Source organism: Cyprinodon tularosa, unplaced genomic scaffold (genome assembly GCF_016077235.1).
Source record: "Cyprinodon tularosa strain WSP-4 unplaced genomic scaffold, ASM1607723v1 ctg599, whole genome shotgun sequence".
Classification (NCBI taxonomy): domain Eukaryota; kingdom Metazoa; phylum Chordata; class Actinopteri; order Cyprinodontiformes; family Cyprinodontidae; genus Cyprinodon; species Cyprinodon tularosa.
The window spans coordinates 142,792-163,662 of NW_024039339.1; the positions used below are offsets into that span (position 1 = coordinate 142,792).

The following is a 20,871-nucleotide window of genomic DNA, read 5'->3' on the forward strand; positions in this document are numbered from 1 at the left end:
TCTGAGAAAAAAAGTCAGAATTCTGAGATTAAAGTCAGAATTCTGAGAAAAAAAGTCAGAATTCTGAGATTAAAGTCAGAATTCTGACTTTATTCTCAGAATTCTGACTTTGATCTCAGAATTCTGACAATAAAAAAGTCAGAATTCTGAGATTAAAGTCAGAATTCTGACTTTTTTCCCATACTATACTGAAATAAAATAAAAAAAATCTGTTAACTTTTTTTTGTTTTTTCAGTGACCCTAATCCTCTTCCATAAATGTGTTCTTGGATTGAGGAGGTAAAAGAGACATTTTGCCAATTTACATATAAAATAAGAATTGCATTGTCTTCTTTCAAGTGCATTTTATCTAATTATCTTAATTTAAGAGTAAAAAACCTTCCATCTCATTTACCTACACACATTAAAGGTAAATACACTTAATCTGAGACATGTTGACTTATTTCTGGCTGTTTTTTCCAGTGTGAATGATGAGGGCAGGTGATGTTAATGACAGACAGGGCAGCCCTTCCTGCCTCCAGCCGGATCCCCGCGGCCAATGGGCGCGCAGCGGGGCGGGGAGAGGCGGCACCTTGGATACTCCAGCGTAGTAGCGCGTCCAGCAGCAGAGCGTCGCCCGCGCAGTCTGCCGCACTTCAGCATCCTCTGGTTCATGGAGTATTCACTTTCCATCCAAGTGCAACAGCGGCTGGCGCTCTTCCCGACGCACTTCTACCAGGGCTACAGCGTGGAGTTACAGGTACCTGCATCCTGCCTGCCGCGTCTTTCCCTGACACCCACACCCACGCACCCACAGACACACACATGCATCCGCCTGAATAACACTTTGAAGACGCTGCGTTGCAGAGGAGGAAGGCGAGCCTTTGGTGCTGCGTGCTGATTTGGCTTCTCATCCCAGATTCTTGTTGCGCGCTGTGTTGGGGGGGTCAAAAGTAACGCGCAGCATCCCTGCGCCTCCTGAGCGGCTCCGGGGATCCCTCCTGAGGTTCCCCACATCCAGCTCATGTCTCTCCATGCACTTGTCAGGAATAAAGCATCAGCTGTCCGCCCTGCGCTCATCGCTCTGCAGGCTGCAGGATGCACCTCTCTCCTCTGAAGGTGACATTTAAGGCGGCGGTGGGTGGGGGGGGGGGGCACACCTTCTCTGTCACGATTTTATTTCGCAATGAAAGGCTTATTGGGACAAAACTGCTTTTTTTTCTTCTCCTTTTTGCAGTTTTCTGCTCCAGGTGCAGGAGGTCAGATTTAGTCATGATTTATTTAGTTTGCTTAATAACCAACCTAAGTGTTTGGAATGAAGGAGAGAAAATGATCTGATGATGTGAGGGATTAACTGATTCATTCCTCAGGTGGAAGTTTGGTTTTTAAAACTCATCAGACCATCATGTGCAACTATTCCAGGATTTTATGAACAGTCTCTGTTGACATTTATACGGAAGAGGATTAGGGCCACTGAAAGAAAAAAGTTAACTCATTTTTAATTTTTTTTTCAGTTTAGTATGGGAAAAAAGTCAGAATTCTGAGATTAAAGTCAGAATTCTTAGGAAAAAAAGTCAGAATTATGACTTTTTTCCCATACTAAACAAACAAAAAAAAAATTAAAAATCAGTTAACTTTTTTTTTTGTCTTTATTTCAAGTAAACTATCCTGATGGAGCTCCTTGACTAAAATGCTTTGAGGAAAATGCTGCATTCAGGTGTTTCTGAAATGTTCAGTCAGATTTCTGCACCTATTGATGGTGTGTTGGTGAAATGTTCACCAGCGAGGTGCTCTAATGTATCTGAGACTGCTTTGTTTGATTGTCTTTAAAACCAAAACTCAAAATCAATATTTAAATTTATTGAATCAGTAGAAAATCGTTATAAAAAAGTCAGAATTCTGACTTTTTTTCTCAGAATTCTGACTTTTTTCCCATGTTAAACTGAAATAAAATTTAAAAATCTGTTAACTTTTTTTTTTTTCTTCAGTGGCCCTAATCCTCTTCCGTACATTTAACACTCTGAGCTGCACAAGCTGAATTTATCCAATTCTTTAGGAACTTTGAACTAGAATTTGAAATAAACTGGTGAAGATTCTCAGTCAGATCATAGTTATTCCATAAAAGTAAAAGAAAAACAACAACAACAATCCACTGAACTTTGTCTTGAAGACGTTTCTCTTCCCATCCAGAAACCTTTTTTTTTAAATTTATTTACTTTTTTGGAATTTGAAATAAACTATGTCTCAGTTTTATTTCTTACTCAGTCTATAAACTAGAACTGTGCCGTAATACCAGGATTTCTCAAGAAGAGAAGAAAAGAGAAATGAGTCACGGTTTGGTTTGAAGATGGACGCAGATGCAGATGATAACCTTAATAGGTTATTTAAATAAAGAAAAAACAAATAACTAAAATCACAACAGGAGGAGAAAACAAGAAAGATGAATAATAAAACTAGAAGATACCAAACAATAACAATGAAATGAGCTATAAAAGCGTAGAAAATACCAGAAAGCAGAGCCAGACTTCTAAAAAAGGAGCTTTTCTAACCAAGGATGTGAGACGAAAAGCACAGACTGAGGTTCGTGTTAAACCGGGAAATCGTTGATTCCTTTACAGCCACTCTGATTAATTATTTCTCTCAGGATCAGAGGAAGAGTCACAGCGTGTCTGCGAGAGCAGGCGCTGCTCAACACATGCTGTCACCAGGAATTTGGGGCCCCATGAAAGACTTTGATATTGGGCCCCACCCGGTAAAAATGTATGCAAGCTTTTAAACTGCTATAAAGATGCATTGATGTGTTTCATTCATTATCACTATGTAAAATGACAAACGCGTGACACTTAAGCCCCGGTATGAGCAAACTGCCAGGTGACCGACCGTGACACTTGATGCAATGCAGGATGGGGGGGGTTTGGTCAATATATTCATGCTTTGTTTCACTGTTTTGAAATGAGGGAAAAACACAAAATAATTCATTTTACTGCTAGATTTTCTTTCTCTATTTGAAAAATATTGCAGGACAAATCTTCACTTCCTCTTTTGGGCCCCCCTCAGTTAAGGGCCCTTAGAATAGTCGTACAAAACATATTAGTAGTGTTGAAACTAGGGATGCACGATATTGGGATTTTGGCCGATATCCGATATTTTAAAACTCATGTAGCCGATAACCGATATCGATACCGATGTTAAAGCTGGACAAAAATAAGTAGTCATTGAAAATAGCAGTTTTGTTATCCATTTCTGACACTTTGAAAAATAATATACTCAAATATATTTTCATATGCTGATATCAAATAGATTTTTAAAAACGCGGTATCGATCTATTTTACTTTCAAAATCTGGTGAAATTTCATCGTTCTGTTACAAACTCTCGTGATATTTTGCAAATTCTTGTGAGATTTTGTTAGTAAAATAGATCGAAACCGCGTCAATATATCAACATATAAAAATATGGCAACATTTGGTGAATTTTGGGGGGATTTCGTAGCATAACGATGACATATAGCAATATTTCATTAGTAAAAGAGATTGATATGGTGTTTTTAAATGGCAATATATCAGCATATGAAGATATTGGGATATTTTAATGTATCAATATTTTTTCCCTCGTCTTTGGAAGTTTTTAAGTCTGTAAAAAAGAAGTTTTTGAGGAAGAAGAAGAGGTAGTATTTTTTTTTTTTTTTTAGACTTTAGAAACTCAGAAGCTGATCAAATATCGGGTTAAATATCGGTGGGGTGGCCGATGTCCGATATTCAGTTTTAAGGCCGATACCAATAGGAGGCCGATTATATCGTGCATCCCTAGTGCTTATGAAACGTTTTTGCAAGGGGATGCTCCACTCCTGTCTCATGATTCAGTCAGGAGACCATCCTGCCTTGTTCTGTCAGAACAATACTCTGTTTGTAACCATGCGTCATGTTCTGTTAATAAACGCTCTGCAGGGGAGGTCCAGTGGGAGACAGTATGTTTGAGTCTGGGGCTCAACTGTCTCTCCGTCCTGCAGGAATCGTATCCGTAAATTGTGTATTTCAGTTGTTCTTAAGCAAAAACCTAGATTTTATGAACCCGACACTCTCTCTACCCTTCAATGTGGCGACTAACTCACTTCAAGCGATTAATCACAACCTAAAGGGCCGGAGGGAGAAATTTAGCCAAAGGTTCTTAATAAAACATTGTTTACAGATTTTAACCAAGTAAAACTAAAACTTTTTCACTTGAGGAGTAAATATTTATATATATATTTTTTGCAATTTAGGTATAATAACTGCTCTAAGGGGGTCGCTCTGTCAGCTAGAGGTATGTTATGGAGTCTCTTTACTCCAGTTAACGATTAATCAATTACTGAATTAGTTGACAATTATTTAAATAATCGATTAATACGATTAATAATTTCAGCCCTACTGCAAATACATTGCAAATGCATTTAATGACCTATGGAGGATAACAATTATTATTAAATAAATAATGGAGGATTAAATAAATTATTAAATGTGTCAATAATTAATTAAATGTGGAATTAATTAAATAAATAAATGTGTCATTCATTAATTAAAACCACGTCACTAATATAAAGTGCCACAATTAAATAAATAAATACAGCGATAAAAAATTAATTAAATGTGTAATTCATTAAATAAATAAGGAATTAAATATATAAATGTGTCAATAATTTAATAAAATACGTCTTCATTTTATTAAAAAAATATCTATAATTATTTCAGTGTGCATTTAATTATTTCATGGTCCTGTGTCGCAGTGCATCGAAACCATTAAAAGAATCTGTCAAACTCACCCATCAAAGTTAGGGGGCGGGGTTAACGCGAATCGAGTCTCTGTAATCGATTTGCTTCGCCTTAATGTGCAGGGTGACCAATCAGGTGTTAGATAACCGCCCCCTAACTTTGATATTAGTGACGTGGTTTTAATTAATGAATGACACATTTATTTATTTAATTCCACATTTAATTAATTATTGACACATTTAATTATTTATTTAATGCTGTATTTATTTATTTAATTTTGGCACTTTTTATCCTCCATAATGACTCAGCCCTACAGACTAATTGTGGAAAATCCTGTGAATTCATGTCAAGGCAACATTTGTTGTTTTCTAACCTGTTTATATTTCTTTTTTACCATAACTAAGTAATAAAAGTTTAAAACATTGATAGCCCTGCTGTAAACAGATAACCGTTCGTTCTTTTCCAGAGAAACTGGAGCCGCAGTCAATCGGCTTCTTGTGGTTGAAAGATCAGACAGTTTTGTTGTCATGGGGAGCTTTTTAACTGGAAAGGCTCAAGCTGTTTGTCGCAGTGACATGAAGATGTTTCCAAGCATCCAGCTGAGACAGAAGATTGGTTAGATTCCTGACAGTGAGGAGGTCTCAGCTGCTGCCAGGAAAAAAAAGGGGAGTTGCTGTTGTCAAAAAGTACCTTCTTTAAGCTACTTTGGCGTATTTCTCTTTTCAGGGATGCTTTTGGTTAATTTGTGTTGATGCGGGTGCAACGGCAATCGATGAATCAGACAAAAAAAAGTTTTTTTATACTAACCTCTTAATTCCAAAATAAACATTTTAGACGGAACAAACAAGCACACAAGTACAGGTTGCTCATTAACTGTACTGGTGCAATATGAAAAATAAATGTTTGTGTTAAAACTACGCAAACTTACATGAGAAATGTAGCTGTACATCCACAAAATATAGGCTACTTTGTTTCATAAAGCGCAAAAAAAGACATTTTTGTTTTTAAAGCCCCTAAGGGGTTCAAACAATAGGCCCCCCCATTTCAACAAATGAGTTTTTTTAGACTAGAAGAGTTCTGCCTTTTAAGACAGGAAAGTACAGCAGTTAAAGTTGCTACTTGAGAAAATACTGAACCATAGAGATAAAAATAGCCCTGTGATTCAAATTATAAATTGTATTTGGAATAAAAATGAGAGAACTAGGGGTGCTAAAAAACACATCCTCCAAAGACAGATATTTACATGGGAATGTGGCAGATAATTAATTGACATATTACTGATCTTGCTGGATTTTATTCTGCTTTACTTCCATAAATTACAGGATCTTCTTTACTTTATCTTTGCCAGAAGATTTAAACTTTAAAAGCCTTGCCCTCATAATTTGCAAGTTAATTTATTTATAAAGGCTATTTTAATTATTGTGATCAATTTGCGCCGTCAATCCCAGCGCATGCGCGCTTCGTTTGCAGTCTGGACGCTGAAACATCCTGCGGCTCTGACTGCAGCGCTGAGAGGGACTCCTGCGGGAGAACGGGGTTGGGATGGGGGAGGCGCCCCACGGCAGAGTAGGAACGATACATGCTTTCACGTAAGAGTCTCCAAAAGCCGCCAGTGACGCCGTAAAAAGTCGCCAGATTTGTCGCTAGTCACTTTTTTGAAAAATAGTCGCTGGAGGGGTCTGAAAAGTCGCTGAGTTGGCAACACTGCACCTGCGGCGCTGACTCGCTCTGCCGTATTTTTTTCTTCCCCCGTTGCAGTCAAGTGGATGTGTTGACGACGGTGGCGGATGACGCATTAATCTCGCGACACAACTAATCGATGATGAAATTCGTTGCCAACGCTTTTAAAAGTCGATTTTTATCAATTTTATCGATTCGTTGTTGCAGCCCTAATTGAATGCAATTCAATACCTCGGCTCCAGACGTCCCGCCCCCTCCACAGACGCTCCGCTGCTCCTCTCCCTAATTGTAGCTGACCGCAGACAGTGCCGCAGACAGGAGGCCGGCTTGTTGTGTTTTTATGACCGAAATTGCGGAAAACAACTCGTGAAGTTTGACCCGCCACCGCAGCACGGGAGGGAGAATTACGCCCAGGAGCAAATGGATAAAAATAGACCGGAGGAAAAAAAAAACATGAATCGATTCTCTTGCGGATTGTCGGCTGTTGGATCGATGCATCGATACAAAACGATTAATATTTACACCCCTAGTAGGTTGGCCATGGTATGGTTAGTGGGTGGAGCCACGGACACAGCTCAACCTCTCTGTCACAGACAGACATGATGTCATTGGAGCGTCTGTAGTTGGTCACGCTAAGGCGATTCCCATAGTGAAACACTGAGCGAAGTTATAAACAGAACTCTATCCGGGTGATAGCAACTTATAACAGAATCCCATAACATCACTACTGTTCACTGATTTGGATTTAAAAAAGGATGTTTTGAGTCTAACTGGCAACAACAGGTCGATTCAGGGTTGAAACCGGTTCAGATTTGGATTACTGCTCATCCATTATTTAGTTGATTTTCTCTCCAGTTTCGGTCAGAACCGATAAATCTTATTCGATTTTTGATCCGTTTGCTTTCCAGTCGTGTAATATCTGCTGGTTCCTATTTCCAGTTGCTGTTTGGATCATTTATCTCTCTCCCATCAACATTAGGACACGGAACAATGCAGAGTTCACCTGGTGTCTCTCAGGTGGCACTTCTTTGAGGGAATATTCATCCTGTTTACTTTGCTTTAATTTTTATATATCATTCCAAGAAGTTAGCCAATAATGAGGAAGCTTTTTTTTCAATATATAGTTCAATGACTTTAGAAAAACCCAAGAAGTAAATGCAGATTATTATTTTTTCATGTAGTAAAATCAGTTTTTGGCAAACAAAGGGACTCAATTTTCACTTCCTTTCTTACTTTAAAATAAGACACATTTATTTCATAACAGATCCTATTATAACAGCTAACAGCTGTCCAGCAGACAAACACCAGACAGGGCTATGATATTTTAGGATCGTATGGCCAAATATCTTGTTACAGCCCATATCCATATGATTATATCAATATTATGCATGAGAAAGCTTCATAAAGCCTCTGTCTAGGGTTAGTTTTATCAGCACTATAAATGTTGGAAGCCCCCTCCCTGCAGCACCAGCTTAATGCATTAAGATTCCAGGCCTGGAGGATGCTGTGAGCCTGCAGCTGCAGGCTGCAGACCGCTGCTCCAAGGTAGACTGGAAAATGCTTGGTCTCAAAGTTAACTGTGATGCAGAAATAGGCTGTAGACTTTTGCTCTCCATCAATACTCAGCAAAAAGGTTTGGCACAAGGTAACAAAAAACAATAAACAGCCTCAGAAAAAACATCTCCACTGATTTCCTCTTTAATTTATCAGCATCAGTCATCAGTTTCTGAAAACTTGCACATATTGGGCTTAACACTCGTCTGCTGACTGTAATATGGGAAGCCTATAAATAAGTCTTTGAAGCCTAGCGCATCTGTGTCATCAATACGTGATTCATTTTAAATTAGCAATTGCCCTGCTTCATTGTTGATTTGTGTTTTCCTTTTGCAGCTCTGGCTTCCAAGTCTGTCATGTTTCTTTCCCTCACAGAAGGTTGGCTATGACAGGTCTTTATATTTATATAAATAGCACAGTCCCTGGTAAACAGCTGCTAAAATTTGAGTACATTTATTTTCATAAAGCCAACAGTTTGCTCTAAATATAACATTTAATCAAAGCAGAGGATTTGTTGGTCTGTCACAGCAGCAGAATGTCAAATGAACTTCAGAAAGACCAGCAGGCCTCAGATCAGCTAAACCACTGTTTTCTGTAGAAACACAGAAGAAAGTGACTCAAAAGTGAGCTATTGTTCCACTGACAGCTGTGGAGAAAGGAGAAATAAAAGCTTTGGGTCATGACATAGTCAACCCAATGGCTGGTTGACCCATTATTTACTAAAGAGTAGAACAGAACTCATCTGCTGGTGGCTTAATTGTTCTCTTTCATCCAAAATATGCTGTTTTCTATTCAGTTCTGCCGTGTATTGATTCAGTTACCGTATTTTCACGACCATAGGGCGCACCGTACTAAAAGGCGCAGTCTCAGTTATGTGTGCCATTACTGTATTTACTGCGGGTTGTATATACCGGTACATATCCTCTACTATGTTTAAATACCTCTACTGCGTATTTAAAAATAGAGCGGGAGCAAAACTGGGTATGATTGTGCTTTATTCATGTATTTATTACAAAGTATTAATCAACCCCATCAAAGTCATAATCCTCTGTTTCTGAATTAAAGAGCTGCGCTAAATCAAACATGCCAATTTCCCTTTCTTCGCTGTCAGAGTCACTTTCCGCGCCGTGCGACTCCTCGGAAATGATGCCGGCTTTTGCGAAAGCTTGAACAACAGAGCCAGCAGAAACGTTAGCCCAAGCATTTACGATCCATCCGCAAACAGTGGCGTAACTTGCCCGGCGCTGCCTTCCACTTTTCGTGAAACTGTGGTCTCCGTCGGTCATCCATCGCTCCCACGCCGCTCGCAGCCTTACTTTGAACGGCCGGTTCACACCGATGTCGAGCGGTTGAAGTTCCTTTGTCAGACCTCCCGGAATAACAGCAAGCACAGCGTTAATTTGTTTCACCATGTTTTTCACATCAGCTGTGAGATGGGCACGCATGGAGTCACAGGTTAACAGCGATGGTGATGCGTGGAGAAAACCACCTGGTCTCCTTACATTCACCTCCCTCAGCCACTCTTTCATCATCTCCTCATCCATCCAGCCCTTTTCATTTGCTTTAATAACGACTCCAGCTGGAAAAGTCTGTTTAGGTAAAGTCTTTCTCTTAAAAATCAACATAGGCGGCAGTTTCTGTCCACGCCCACACTTCCCCCTTTAACGTTCTCATGGTGGTCTCAACAACGTCCGCAGTAACAACACTCATAGGGCGTGCCGCACATTTTGAGGGATAAAAAAGACGTTTATATGCGCCTTATAGTCGCGGTGTCATTCAATTTGCCATCTCCTCCTTGGATTGCTTATCAAACCATGAGTACAAACTGTATAACACGACCAGCATCCTTTGCTGTGAGGGGGGGGGGGGGGGGGGGGCTGCTGTAAAGAGACAGAGCTGGAACCCAACCAGAACTATCCGTCCAGCTCGGTGGTTCACGACTGGCATCCATCTGACAGAGACCCCCGGCAGAGAGCAGAACTTCTTGCAGTATTGGACAACGAATTGGGGACCTCTGTCAGAAATTATGTCTGAGGGAATGCCGTGCTAGCAGAAAACCTCTTTGGCAAGAATGTTGCCCATCTCTTTTGTGGAGGGAGACTTCCTTAGAGGAACCAGGCGAACCACTTTCGAGAATATGTCGACTATTGTGAGAATGGCGGATTTGCCTTCAGATTAGGGGTGTAAATCACATCCATCATGGCGATTCGATTCAGTATCGATTTCCTGACCCAACGATTTGATTATTTTCGATACTTAAGAATACACCACGATTCGATTCGATTAATCGATTAATCGGTTAATTTTTTTTAAATTATTATTATTTTTTTTTTTTTTACACCTTACAGGCTACAAAGTTTCAAGTTTGAAATAAATCAATGAAAGCTGTAATATCATTATGCATTTTCTTTAGAAACAACAGCAAATAACAGAAGTAGAAAAGTTGCATCAAAAAATACTGCAGAAAATACTGCACAATATCAGAGTAATGAGTTCAATGCAATACCTCGCTCTTTTTTCCCTCCGTCGTCTGTGTGAAGCTCACTGCAACAAACTGCTGTAAGAGTATAACCAGGAAGCGCGGTAGGAGGGCAAAATAGGTTTAGCGGCACCGCAGAACGGGAGGGAGAATTACGCCCAGGAGCAAATGGATAAAAATAGACCGGAGGAAAAAAAAAAAATTAATCGATTATCTTGCGGACGTGTCGATGCATCGGATCGTCGGCTTTTGGATCGATGCATCGATACAAAACGATTATTATTTACACCCCTACTTCAGATACAGGCAAACCAATGATGAAATCAATAGAAATGTGGGACCAGGGCCGAGAGGGCACAGGAAGTGGACATAACAAGCCAGAGGGTGGTCGATGAGAGGTCTTGGCTAGATTGCACTGTGTGCGTGCAGCGGTAAATCCCTTGGTGTTCCTTACTGTTACTGGACCACTTGACTTGTCTTGGTGACCCCAGACTACAAGAAAGAACGTGAACACTGGCAGAGATTGAGTGCTTTACTGACAAGGTGATCATGGAAAAAGAGACAATCTTTGGGACAGGCATCAGGGGTCGATGATTATGGAGGCTCTATCTGACCTTCCTCTCCAAGTCGAGCTTGATTGTGATTGAAAGGCGGACAGATTCTGGAAGGATAAACTCCTTTTCACCACTGGAGCTCTTCTCCGAAGTCTCATATATTCTGGACAGTGCATCGGCTTTAACGTTCTTTATCTCTAAGATAAGGAAAAGTTTGAATCTTCCAAAAAACAGAGCTCATCTGGCCTGTCTGGATTTTAGTCTTTTGGCTGTTCTCAGGTCCTCCAAATTCTTGCTATACATTCAAACAATGAAAAGTTCCTTGGCCCCATCCACTGCTAGAGGGCCAACTTGACTGCCAGGAGCTCATGGTCACCCACGTCATAGTTGCATTCTGCATTTGACAGACTTCTGGAAAAGAAGGCACAAGGATAAAAATGACAATCAGATTTTTGGCTGAGGACTGCTCCTGATCCGGAACTGGAATAGTCCGGTTCAACAAGGAATTATTTGTCAGGATCAGGTGACTGAAGAACGGGAGTAGAAATAAACAGATGCTTCAACAGAGGAAAGGCTTTATCTGCTTGATTGTTTTGGGAGAACTTGGTCTTGAAAGAGGAGAGAGAGCATTAAGGGAGCTGCACTTCGACTGTAAATCATAATGAATCTCCTGTAGAAACTGGAAAAGTACAGAAACCTCTGAAGTTGCTTTCTATCAGATGGAGTTGGCAGTTCAGAAAACTGTGACACAGTGTGCCAAGGAAGGACATGGAGACATGGAATTGACAATGCTCTTGCCTTCAATAATAACGTGTTTTAATGGAGATGGAGAAGGTCTGACCAAACATGTTGTTTTTGGCCTTTCAGAGCTTTGGAGTACATTAAAACCCTTAAAACCTGGTTGACCAGGTTCTGAAAAACTGTAGGGGGCATTGGTTAAACCAAAAGACAAAATCAAATATTAGTGACCAGTCAGGGTGTTGAAGGCTGACTTGCATTCATTCTCCCTGTTGGATGCCAACCAGATGATAGGTGTTGCAGAAATCTAGTGTGGAGTCGATTTTAGCCCCTTGAATCTGGTCATAAACTGTTCCCGAGTGGTAAGGGGTAGCGGTTCTTAATGCTGATATCAATGAGACCCCTGTAGTCGACACAGGGTCTGATAGAACCATCCTTTTTACCCTTGCCGTTCACATTGACAGTGACTTGCATGTGATATCCTGTGTGAACTACATTCATACAAGGCAAGTTTCCTGCATGTACGGTAGAGGATTCAATGACATCACAAGCAAGCGCGCTCTTTGTTTACGGAAGTACACATGGATGGCAGAGCTGGGGCTCATCTAGTGATCTTTCGGAACCTTAAAAACTAAATCTTTTCAAAATAAAGTAAAAAAAAAAAAGACTGCTCCATGATTATTGTCCACCATGGTTGTTGTAGTTTGGACCTACCCTAAGAGGCAGAGAAGTGCACTGGATATGGGATGTAAAGTTTAGCCTCTATGGTGCGTTTAAAGACTCCCTTAGGCTATGTTCAGATCTCAGACCTTAATGTTTAATTCAGATTATTTTTTTGTGACATCCGATTCTTTTGCGCGGTTGTCCACATTTCGAAAAACATATGAGACTTGTACGTGATCTGCATTCATACAATTTAAGTGACCCATTTGCGCAGTAGAGGACGCAATGACGTCACAAGTGAGTGTGCTCTGTGTTTACGGAGGTAAACATGAATAGCAGTGCTGGAGCTCATCTAGCGATCTTTCATTTCTTTCCCAACCTCAGGCAGTGCATCAACTAAATAATCTTTCCAAGAAGGTTGAAAATAAAGGCTGCTCTCCACATCATCATCCTCCATGGTTGTTTTTCTGCCATCTTTTGTGTAGAACGATGCAGAATAGTGACCTTTGTTGATTAGGCTGCAGTGTGGATCAGATTCATATCAGATTCAGGGCCACAGAGCCAAGTGGCCTGGATCACAATGGAACAAATAGGATCTGTGTTGATCAGACTGCCATGAAAAGATCAGATTAAGGTCACAGATGTGCAAAGAAATCAGGTTTGGGTCACTTCAGGCTCCTGCGTGAACATAGCCTGATTCACCCAGTTTGCACCCAGAACACTCAACCCTTCAACAACAAAGTTGAATTCCCCACGGTGGTAATTTATATCCCTGACTATAACAAATACTACAAGAGAGAGTTTTAAGCAAACTTAATCATTTTTTTCAGTAATCACTAAACATGTCATATTTTAACTGAATTAGTTAGTGCAGGAACTAACATGTTAGCTGATGAAATCACAAATTAACAGAGATTTTAGCTCTGAGTTTTATGCACATAATGCTACAAAATAATAAAAAATAAATCTTAAGCTTTACTGTTTAACCTGTTCATCAGCATAAGTCTTTCCTGCAAACCAGCCAATTTCCATCCTTGTCTCATTGATTGGTGCTTACAGTAAGTTGAGTTTAATTCTGTCAGTAACAGTGATCTGTGTGAAACTAGAGCTTCTGCCTCCCCAACAAAGCTTTGGCAGCAAAAAAAAAAAAAAAACTCTACAACTATGTAAGTTCGTTAAAAAAATTAAGCAATTGCATTTGCCCGCTGGGCAAGTCCAATGATCGCAAAAAAAAAAAATATTTATCACTCAAAATTACTTTAAAATCACAGACATTCGATGAAAACGACCCAGAAGCGTTGCCGTCGCCATTTCTGTTGTTTGGTACACATTCTCGCGTAATTTGAAAAAGCCGGGTGATTTTCAGCCAGATGGTGTGATTTTTTTAGCCTCGTGAGACCATCCTGATCTCGCGAGCTTTCAAGGTTTCACTCGCTAATCAGTCTGGAGACTCTCGGTTAAAGAAAATTTGGAGCCGTTCACCAAACGAACGTCCAATCAGCGTTGGCTTTGAGGCGGGTTGAGGTGTGACGCAACGAGAAGCGCGACAGTTCAGTCTTAAGAACATGGCGGCTTCAGCCGATGAAGCTAGCGTTAGCGTGGCTATTGAGCAAGTTTTATGGGAATTACAGAGTATTTCTTCACTGAAAGAAGAGCAAAACACTGCTCTGGAGGCTTTTCTCAGAGGAAAAGATGTTTTTGCTCTTCTCCCGACTGGTTTCGGCAAGAGTTTGATCTATCAATTAGCTCCTCTTCGTCGTCGCTCTGTTAGTCTGTCATATGCTTCGTTGATCTGATTGGTTTATTTGGCCCGTCTATCACCAACATAGGCCAATCAGCTAACCAGTATTTTCACCCCTTCCCAAAATTACTTCAACGGAAGGTTTCCAGATGGATATGTGGAGCAAATCCATCTGGCGGAGTCAGGTTCGTGATTTTTGTCCACCTAGCGGTAATTTTGATGTAGTTACCAAAACAACAAACGGCTGCATTTATTTTGTCAGAGAAAACTAATCCTGAGTCAGTTAAAAGTCAGGGAATTCTGAAATGATGTCAGACTGTGGAAACCCTGTATAAAATAACTATGTATAATGAAAAGTCACATTATATTAATAGTATTATCTTGTATAAACATACCGTGACTCTAAAATAAAAGTTATTCATTTGTGACATTGACTTCTGTCTTGTGATTTATCTTAAGTTTTTAACCTGTCAAGTATTTATTTATTTTTTTAACATTACAATTTATATTTTTACAAGCATACAACAGTTTAAAGCAAAGTTTAGTTTGAAAAGAATGTGCAGGAAGGATTGAAAAGCATGTTAACCCGGCAATGTAGGCTTGAGTTCATTATCTGACGCATGCAGATACACACCAGGAACCTGGAAACTTAAAAAATACTGAATTACAAAAAACATTTAAAAAACAAACATGTTTCATTGATATATATACAAAAATTAATATTAGGAACTATATTTATCAAACATTATACTGGGCAAGTAAAAATTGTTTCTGGGCAAATGAAATGTGAAAGTAGGGCAAGTGGTAAAAATCCTTAACGTCAACCCCTGATGGCCCTTCCCAGTCAAACGCAGCTGAATGGCAGCCCACCTCCCTGCAACTCCCAGCAAATCCCCTCCATGAACCCAACATATTTTTTTTACACTGACTCCACCACTTCACTGAATTATAGGGTCGGAACAGGAGATGACGCTTCTCTTTAGATCTTAATGTCCACGATCTGTAATGAAGCGCGAACAGATGGACCCAGTATTCAAGGAGAGACAGTCAGTAGGAAAGTTCAAAAAGGTTTATTGAATTAAAACAAAAGCGGAGCTGTGGCTTGCGGACACAGCACTATGGGGAGCGGGACACTGCTCAATCACAGACACTCTGCAGTGGGAGAAACACAGGTAAGTGACCACGATCATCTGAAAGAAGATTATCTGAGTTGGTCACTTACCTGGTTTAACAGTCCAGACCAAGAATGTCCCCAAGTGCTGCAGTCCAGATCCAGACTTCCAGGCATCCACAGGCTCCCAGGAGGGTTCAGAGTCTGACTGGGACCAGAAGCATGACCAGGTCACGCACAGGAGCAGACAGGATCAGGTGCAAGGGCAGGCTCAGTGGAAGAGGGTAGCCGAGACAGGACGTGGAACCGGAACTTGAAGCAGGACTTTAAACTGTTCTCCTCCCTGGAGCCAGGCTTACTGGATAAAAACTGAATCTCCCCACATATAGAGCCAAAAACCCAGAGGACTCAGTGGACGATCAGAAGACGAGACAAACACAAAACCCTCTTTCCACTGGCAGCTAGGATCCAGGACATGAACCATGAACTAAAAACTGAACAGAAAGACAAGAAATGATCTGGCCCTGAATGCTCAGGCTGAACTGAATATAAACCAGAGGAAACAGGTGAGAGGAATAAATTATAATTGAGGCAGGGAGGGAAAAGGGCAGGTGAAAGGAATGACTAATTAGGGAGGAGCAAACAGGCCAGATCATGACACAATCATGACAGAAGAATATTTTAGTACAAAGACTGATGTTTAAAAGGAATTGAAGGGGACCAGCCAAGGGCCATTGAAGGATAGCAGAGAAATTTTGAATGGCTACTTCTGTAGAGCTGATATATCAGTGAATTAGACCCTGGCTTGAGAATCATTAGGTAGCTGAAGTGTACAGCCTGTTAGTTGGCAGTGGGCCCACCGGTGCCCCATCCAATGTTAACTAGATGTAAAAATAAGCAATTAAAATGTCCCTCAGGGTGAAAAAGAACTTTATTATGTCTCTTCTTGGCTGTGTGGCTCTGGGCAGAAAGCCATGTGAAAAATTCCCCCCGGTTTTAAAAGTAAAGTTATAGGACTTTTTAAAGTGCTGTGATGGATGGGATCTGAAAACTGCATTTTTAGTCGAGACGTTGCCTGAATGCCTAGACTTTCTGTATTTCTGCCTTGCAGAACCTAATGTTTGGTATCCTTTAAACTATAACCAGTGACTCACACTGACTTCTAAACTCGACTCTGTGAAAGTTCTGAACTCCAGGGAGAAATGCGCAGTTCCCCAGTTTCTTACAGCAATACCTCATTATAACTTTAACTGCACTTTCACTTCAGCAGCTCTGTGTGACAGAAAGTGAAAGCCACAGCTCTCCAGCAGCTCCCTCCCAAACTGAGAGTCTTAATGTGTGGGGCAGCCGTGATTAATTGGAGATTTTATTCCTGCTAATGACTCAAGCAGAGTTATTAACATAAATGTAGGATAGGATTTTCCAAAGTTTCTTAAAGTGAAGTCATCTCTCTCCGTTTAACTGGTCTGCCATTTCCTGCTGAGTGGAACTTTTATGTGGGAAATTAAGGACATCTACTGTGGCAACATCATCCATCATGTTCCAATTGAATCAATATTTTTTCCCTAAATACTTTGTCAAGAGGATTTTGATCCGTGTCGACCGACCCAAACTGAGCAGCCAGATGAATAGTGAATGAGAGTGAACTTTAGTGATAAATGAAGTCAAATTGCTGTAGTCTGTAATATTGAAGTGACTATTACATCTCTGACTTCCTCATCCTTTACTATAACAGCGATCTATGTCTATTTCAAGCTGCTAAATTTTGTCCTTTTGAGATGTAATTTGACTGAAATCTGACTCTTGGACACTTTGATTTATAGACAATTGTTTACATTAAGCCTATCAAGTATATTCCATATATTGCCCACCCCTACCAGTTCTTAACTGGTTCTCTTCAGCAATTGGACAAATCTAAACTAGGGCTGCAACTAAAGATTATTTTAAAAATCGATAAATCGGACAAAAAATATTTTTATTCCAAAATAAACATTTTACACAGAACAAACAAGCACACAAGTACAGGTTGCTCATTAACTGTACTGGTGCAATATGAAAAATAAATGTTTGTGTTAAAACTACGCAACCTTACATGAGAAATGTAGCTGTACATCCACAAAATATAGGCTACTTTGTTTCATAAAGCGCAAAAAAAGACATTTTTGTTTTTAAAGCCCCTAAGGGGTTCAAACAATAGGCCCCCCCATTTCAACAAATGAGTTTTTTTTAGACTAGAAGAGTTCTGCCTTTTAAGACAGGAAAGTATAGCAGTTAAATTTGCTACTTGAGAAAATACTGAACCATAGAGATAAAAATAGCCCTGTGATTCAAATTATAAATTGTATTTGGAATAAAAATGAGAGAACTAGGGGTGCTAAAAAACACATCCTCCAAAGACAGATATTTACATGGGAATGTGGCAGATAATTAATTGACATATTACTGATCTTGCTGGATTTTATTCTGCTTTACTTCCATAAATTGCAGGATCTTCTTTACTTTATCTTTGCCAGAAGATTTAAAGGAGAAGTTCGGTTTTTAACACTTTTAGCCCATTTTCTGTAGTGTCCAGGATGAAATCGAATGATCGACACCAAAATTTTGACAATTGGTCCTGTCTCTGCTATTTGGCTCATTTAGAATCCACCCCTGGCTGCTTCATAATGGCTGCCATAGAGCATGTCCGATAATGTCCTTAAAACAACCTTAAACGTTCTTTTTTTTAAATATGCTACTCACCGGGTCGTCTGCGCTGTTCAATGACGTTCCAAAAAAAGTTTCGTAAAGAAAAAACGTTCCTGTAGTGTTTTATTTAGCATTTTGTAAATCCCATTGAGTTCTGTTGGAATAGTCAATATTCCCCTGCCACCGGAAACGGAAATGGGGCCTGTTTACACAGTTGTAGTCTTTTCGCTTCACTCTGTGTACTCCGACGTCGAGAATCAAGAATCCACCTTTCGTATTCCATTTTCAGAGTTTTTTAAAGTGTTTAACAGAGACGTTAGCACCTCGACGTCGGAGTACACAGAGTGAAGCGAAAAGACTACAACTGTGTAAACAGGCCCCGTTTCCGTTTCCGGTGGCAGGGGAATATTGACTATTCCAACAGAACTCAATGGGATTTACAAAATGCTAAATAAAACACTACAGGAACGTTTTTTCTTCACGAAACTTTTTTTGGAACGTCATTGAACAGCGCTGACGACCCGGTGAGTAGCATATTTAAAAAAAGAATGTTTAAGGTTGTTTTAAGGACATTATCGGACATGCTCTATGGCAGCCATTATGAAGCAGCCAGGGGTGGATTCTAAATGAGCCAAAAAGCAGAGACCGGACCAATTGTCAAAATTTTGGTGTCGATCATTCGATTTCATCCTGGACACTACAGAAAATGGGCTAAAAGTGTTAAAAACCGAACTTCTCCTTTAAACTTTCAAAGCCTTGCCCTCATAATTTGCAAGTTAATTTATTTATAAAGAAAATATAAACGCTGCTTAAGCTAATTCAAATGAAATTAAAAGTAAAATAAGTAGCCAACCTTATCACTGTCTGTAACCTACTAACACGGTAAGGAAAGCATCACATGAGCTACCTGAGAAACTAACGTTACGTTTCCCCACTTTAAAACCAAACAAACATGGCCGCTCACCCTGCTGATCAGCTCTCTTCACGCTATCGAAGGCTCCATCGTGTTTCCTTTTCAGGTGCTGCATCATAACAGTGGTGCTTCCGTGCCATGTTACAAAAGTTGCATGTTACGACTTTTTTCGCTTTACAAAGCGCAGGCTGTCTGCGAATTGAGATGCAGCTTGCGTTTGCGGTATCGGTCATTAGAACAGTTGACGTTACTGCCTTTTGAAAACAGCCTTTGCTCATCTGCGGCGCTGACTCGCTCTGCCGTATTTTTTTTTTCTTCCCGTGTTTCAATCAAGTGGCAGTGATGAAAACGGCGGCGGATGACGCATTATTCGCGCAACACAACTAATCGATGATGAAATTCGTTGCCAACGCTTTTAAAAGTCAATTTTTATTGATTTTATCGATTCGTTGTTGCAGCCCTAATCTAAACCCATATATGTGTTATGCAGCAGTAACACCTCTGTCATGAGTGATCCATCCACCACCATGCCATGCCATGCAGGACCTGCAGGACCAGGGTTCTACAGAGCTTAAATAAAAGAGAAGTCATGGATGGAAGTCAGGATACAATAATGAACCATAAATACCAAAATTAAATTCAAAGGTGTGTAATAAAATGATCATAAAATCAATCATAACTGGGAAAAAAGACAACTTTAAGAAGAGATTTAAAAACAAAAGGGGAAGAGGCATATCTTAAGTTGAATAGAAGGTTCCTCGATAATCCATTTTATTTCAATCAAATGCAATTCAGTTTATTTCTACAGCACTAAGTCACGACACATGTCATCTCAAGGCACAAAGAGAATAAATCTAGATTGGTTTAAAGTTTCTAAGGAAAACCAGCTGATTGCATCAAGTCATTTACTTGTACGCTCCTCCTGGATGAGCTTAAGGTGATTTGCATGCTTTGTGTCGTTTACTCTACAACGATCCATCACAAAAAGCATGCATATAGTGAAAGTGGAGAGGAAAAACTCCCTTTGAACAGGAAGAAACCTCCAGCAGAACCAGGCTCAGTGTGAGCGGCCATCTGCTGAGGCCCACTGGGGTTCAAGGAGACAGAAGCAGACATAGAAGCTTTCTATGTTAGAAAAGTTAGTGGTAAATTAGCTCCACAGGTGACTCTGTCTGGGAAAGAAGCAGTTAATCAGACGAGCTCTGATCCAGAAGGGCTGAAAGAGAGAACATCCAGTTGGTGGCTGTAAAAGCTGAGCCCATAGCTGTGTCTAGGAGGGAAACAGAACTAAATATAAAAAAACCAAACAAAAAAACCCCATACACTAAATCTAGTATGGTTTTGAAGGTGTTGAAGTTGATGGCAGCAGCACAGCTGATATTTCTCTCCAGGATGGAGTCACAGCCAAACAGGAACAGACCAGATGAAGCTACTATGAGAAAAAGCAGAGAGAGCAGAACGTTAGAGATTGAACTAACAGATTCTGCAGAGTGGGAGAATAGAGATAGAATGAAGCAGAATGATGAAAAAGGGGTCCCTATGTCCTCCAGCAGTCTAAGCCTATAGCAGCAGAACTATAGAGATAGATCAGGATAACCTGAGCCACTCTAACTAGAAGCTTTATCAAAAAGGAAAGTTTTAAGCCTAGCCTTAAAAGTAGACAGGGTGTCTGCCTCACGGACTAAAACTGGTAGTTGGTTCCACAGGAGAGGAGCCTGAGAACTAAAAGATCTGCCTCCCATTCTACTTTTAGAAATTCTAGGAACCACTAGTAAACCTGCAGATTGAGAGCGAAGTGCTCTGTTAGGAACATCAGGAACAATCAGATCTCTGATATCAGATGGAGCTTGGCCATTTAAGGCTTTATATGTGAGAAGGAGGATTTTAAATTCTATTCTGGATTTAACAGGAAGCCAATGAAGAGAAGCCAGGATAGGAGAGATATGATCTCTCTTTTTAATTTTCATTAGAACTCTGGCTGCAGCATTTTGGATCAGCTGAAGGCTTTTAACTACAGTTTGTGGACTTC

The 20,871-nt window shown here is 40.1% G+C and overlaps 1 protein-coding gene across 1 annotated transcript in view; it reads left to right on the plus strand.

Annotated features, from left to right (window-relative positions):
• The first annotated feature begins 582 nt into the window (after nucleotides 1–582).
• Nucleotides 583–20,871, plus strand: part of zmat4a (zinc finger, matrin-type 4a) — a 246,768-nt gene continuing 226,479 nt past the window's right edge. Inside the window, exon 1 of the mRNA XM_038306972.1 lies at nucleotides 583–738. Coding sequence (XP_038162900.1) covers nucleotides 652–738 — 87 coding nt within the window. The 5' untranslated portion in view covers nucleotides 583–651. The remainder of the gene's footprint in view (nucleotides 739–20,871) is intronic.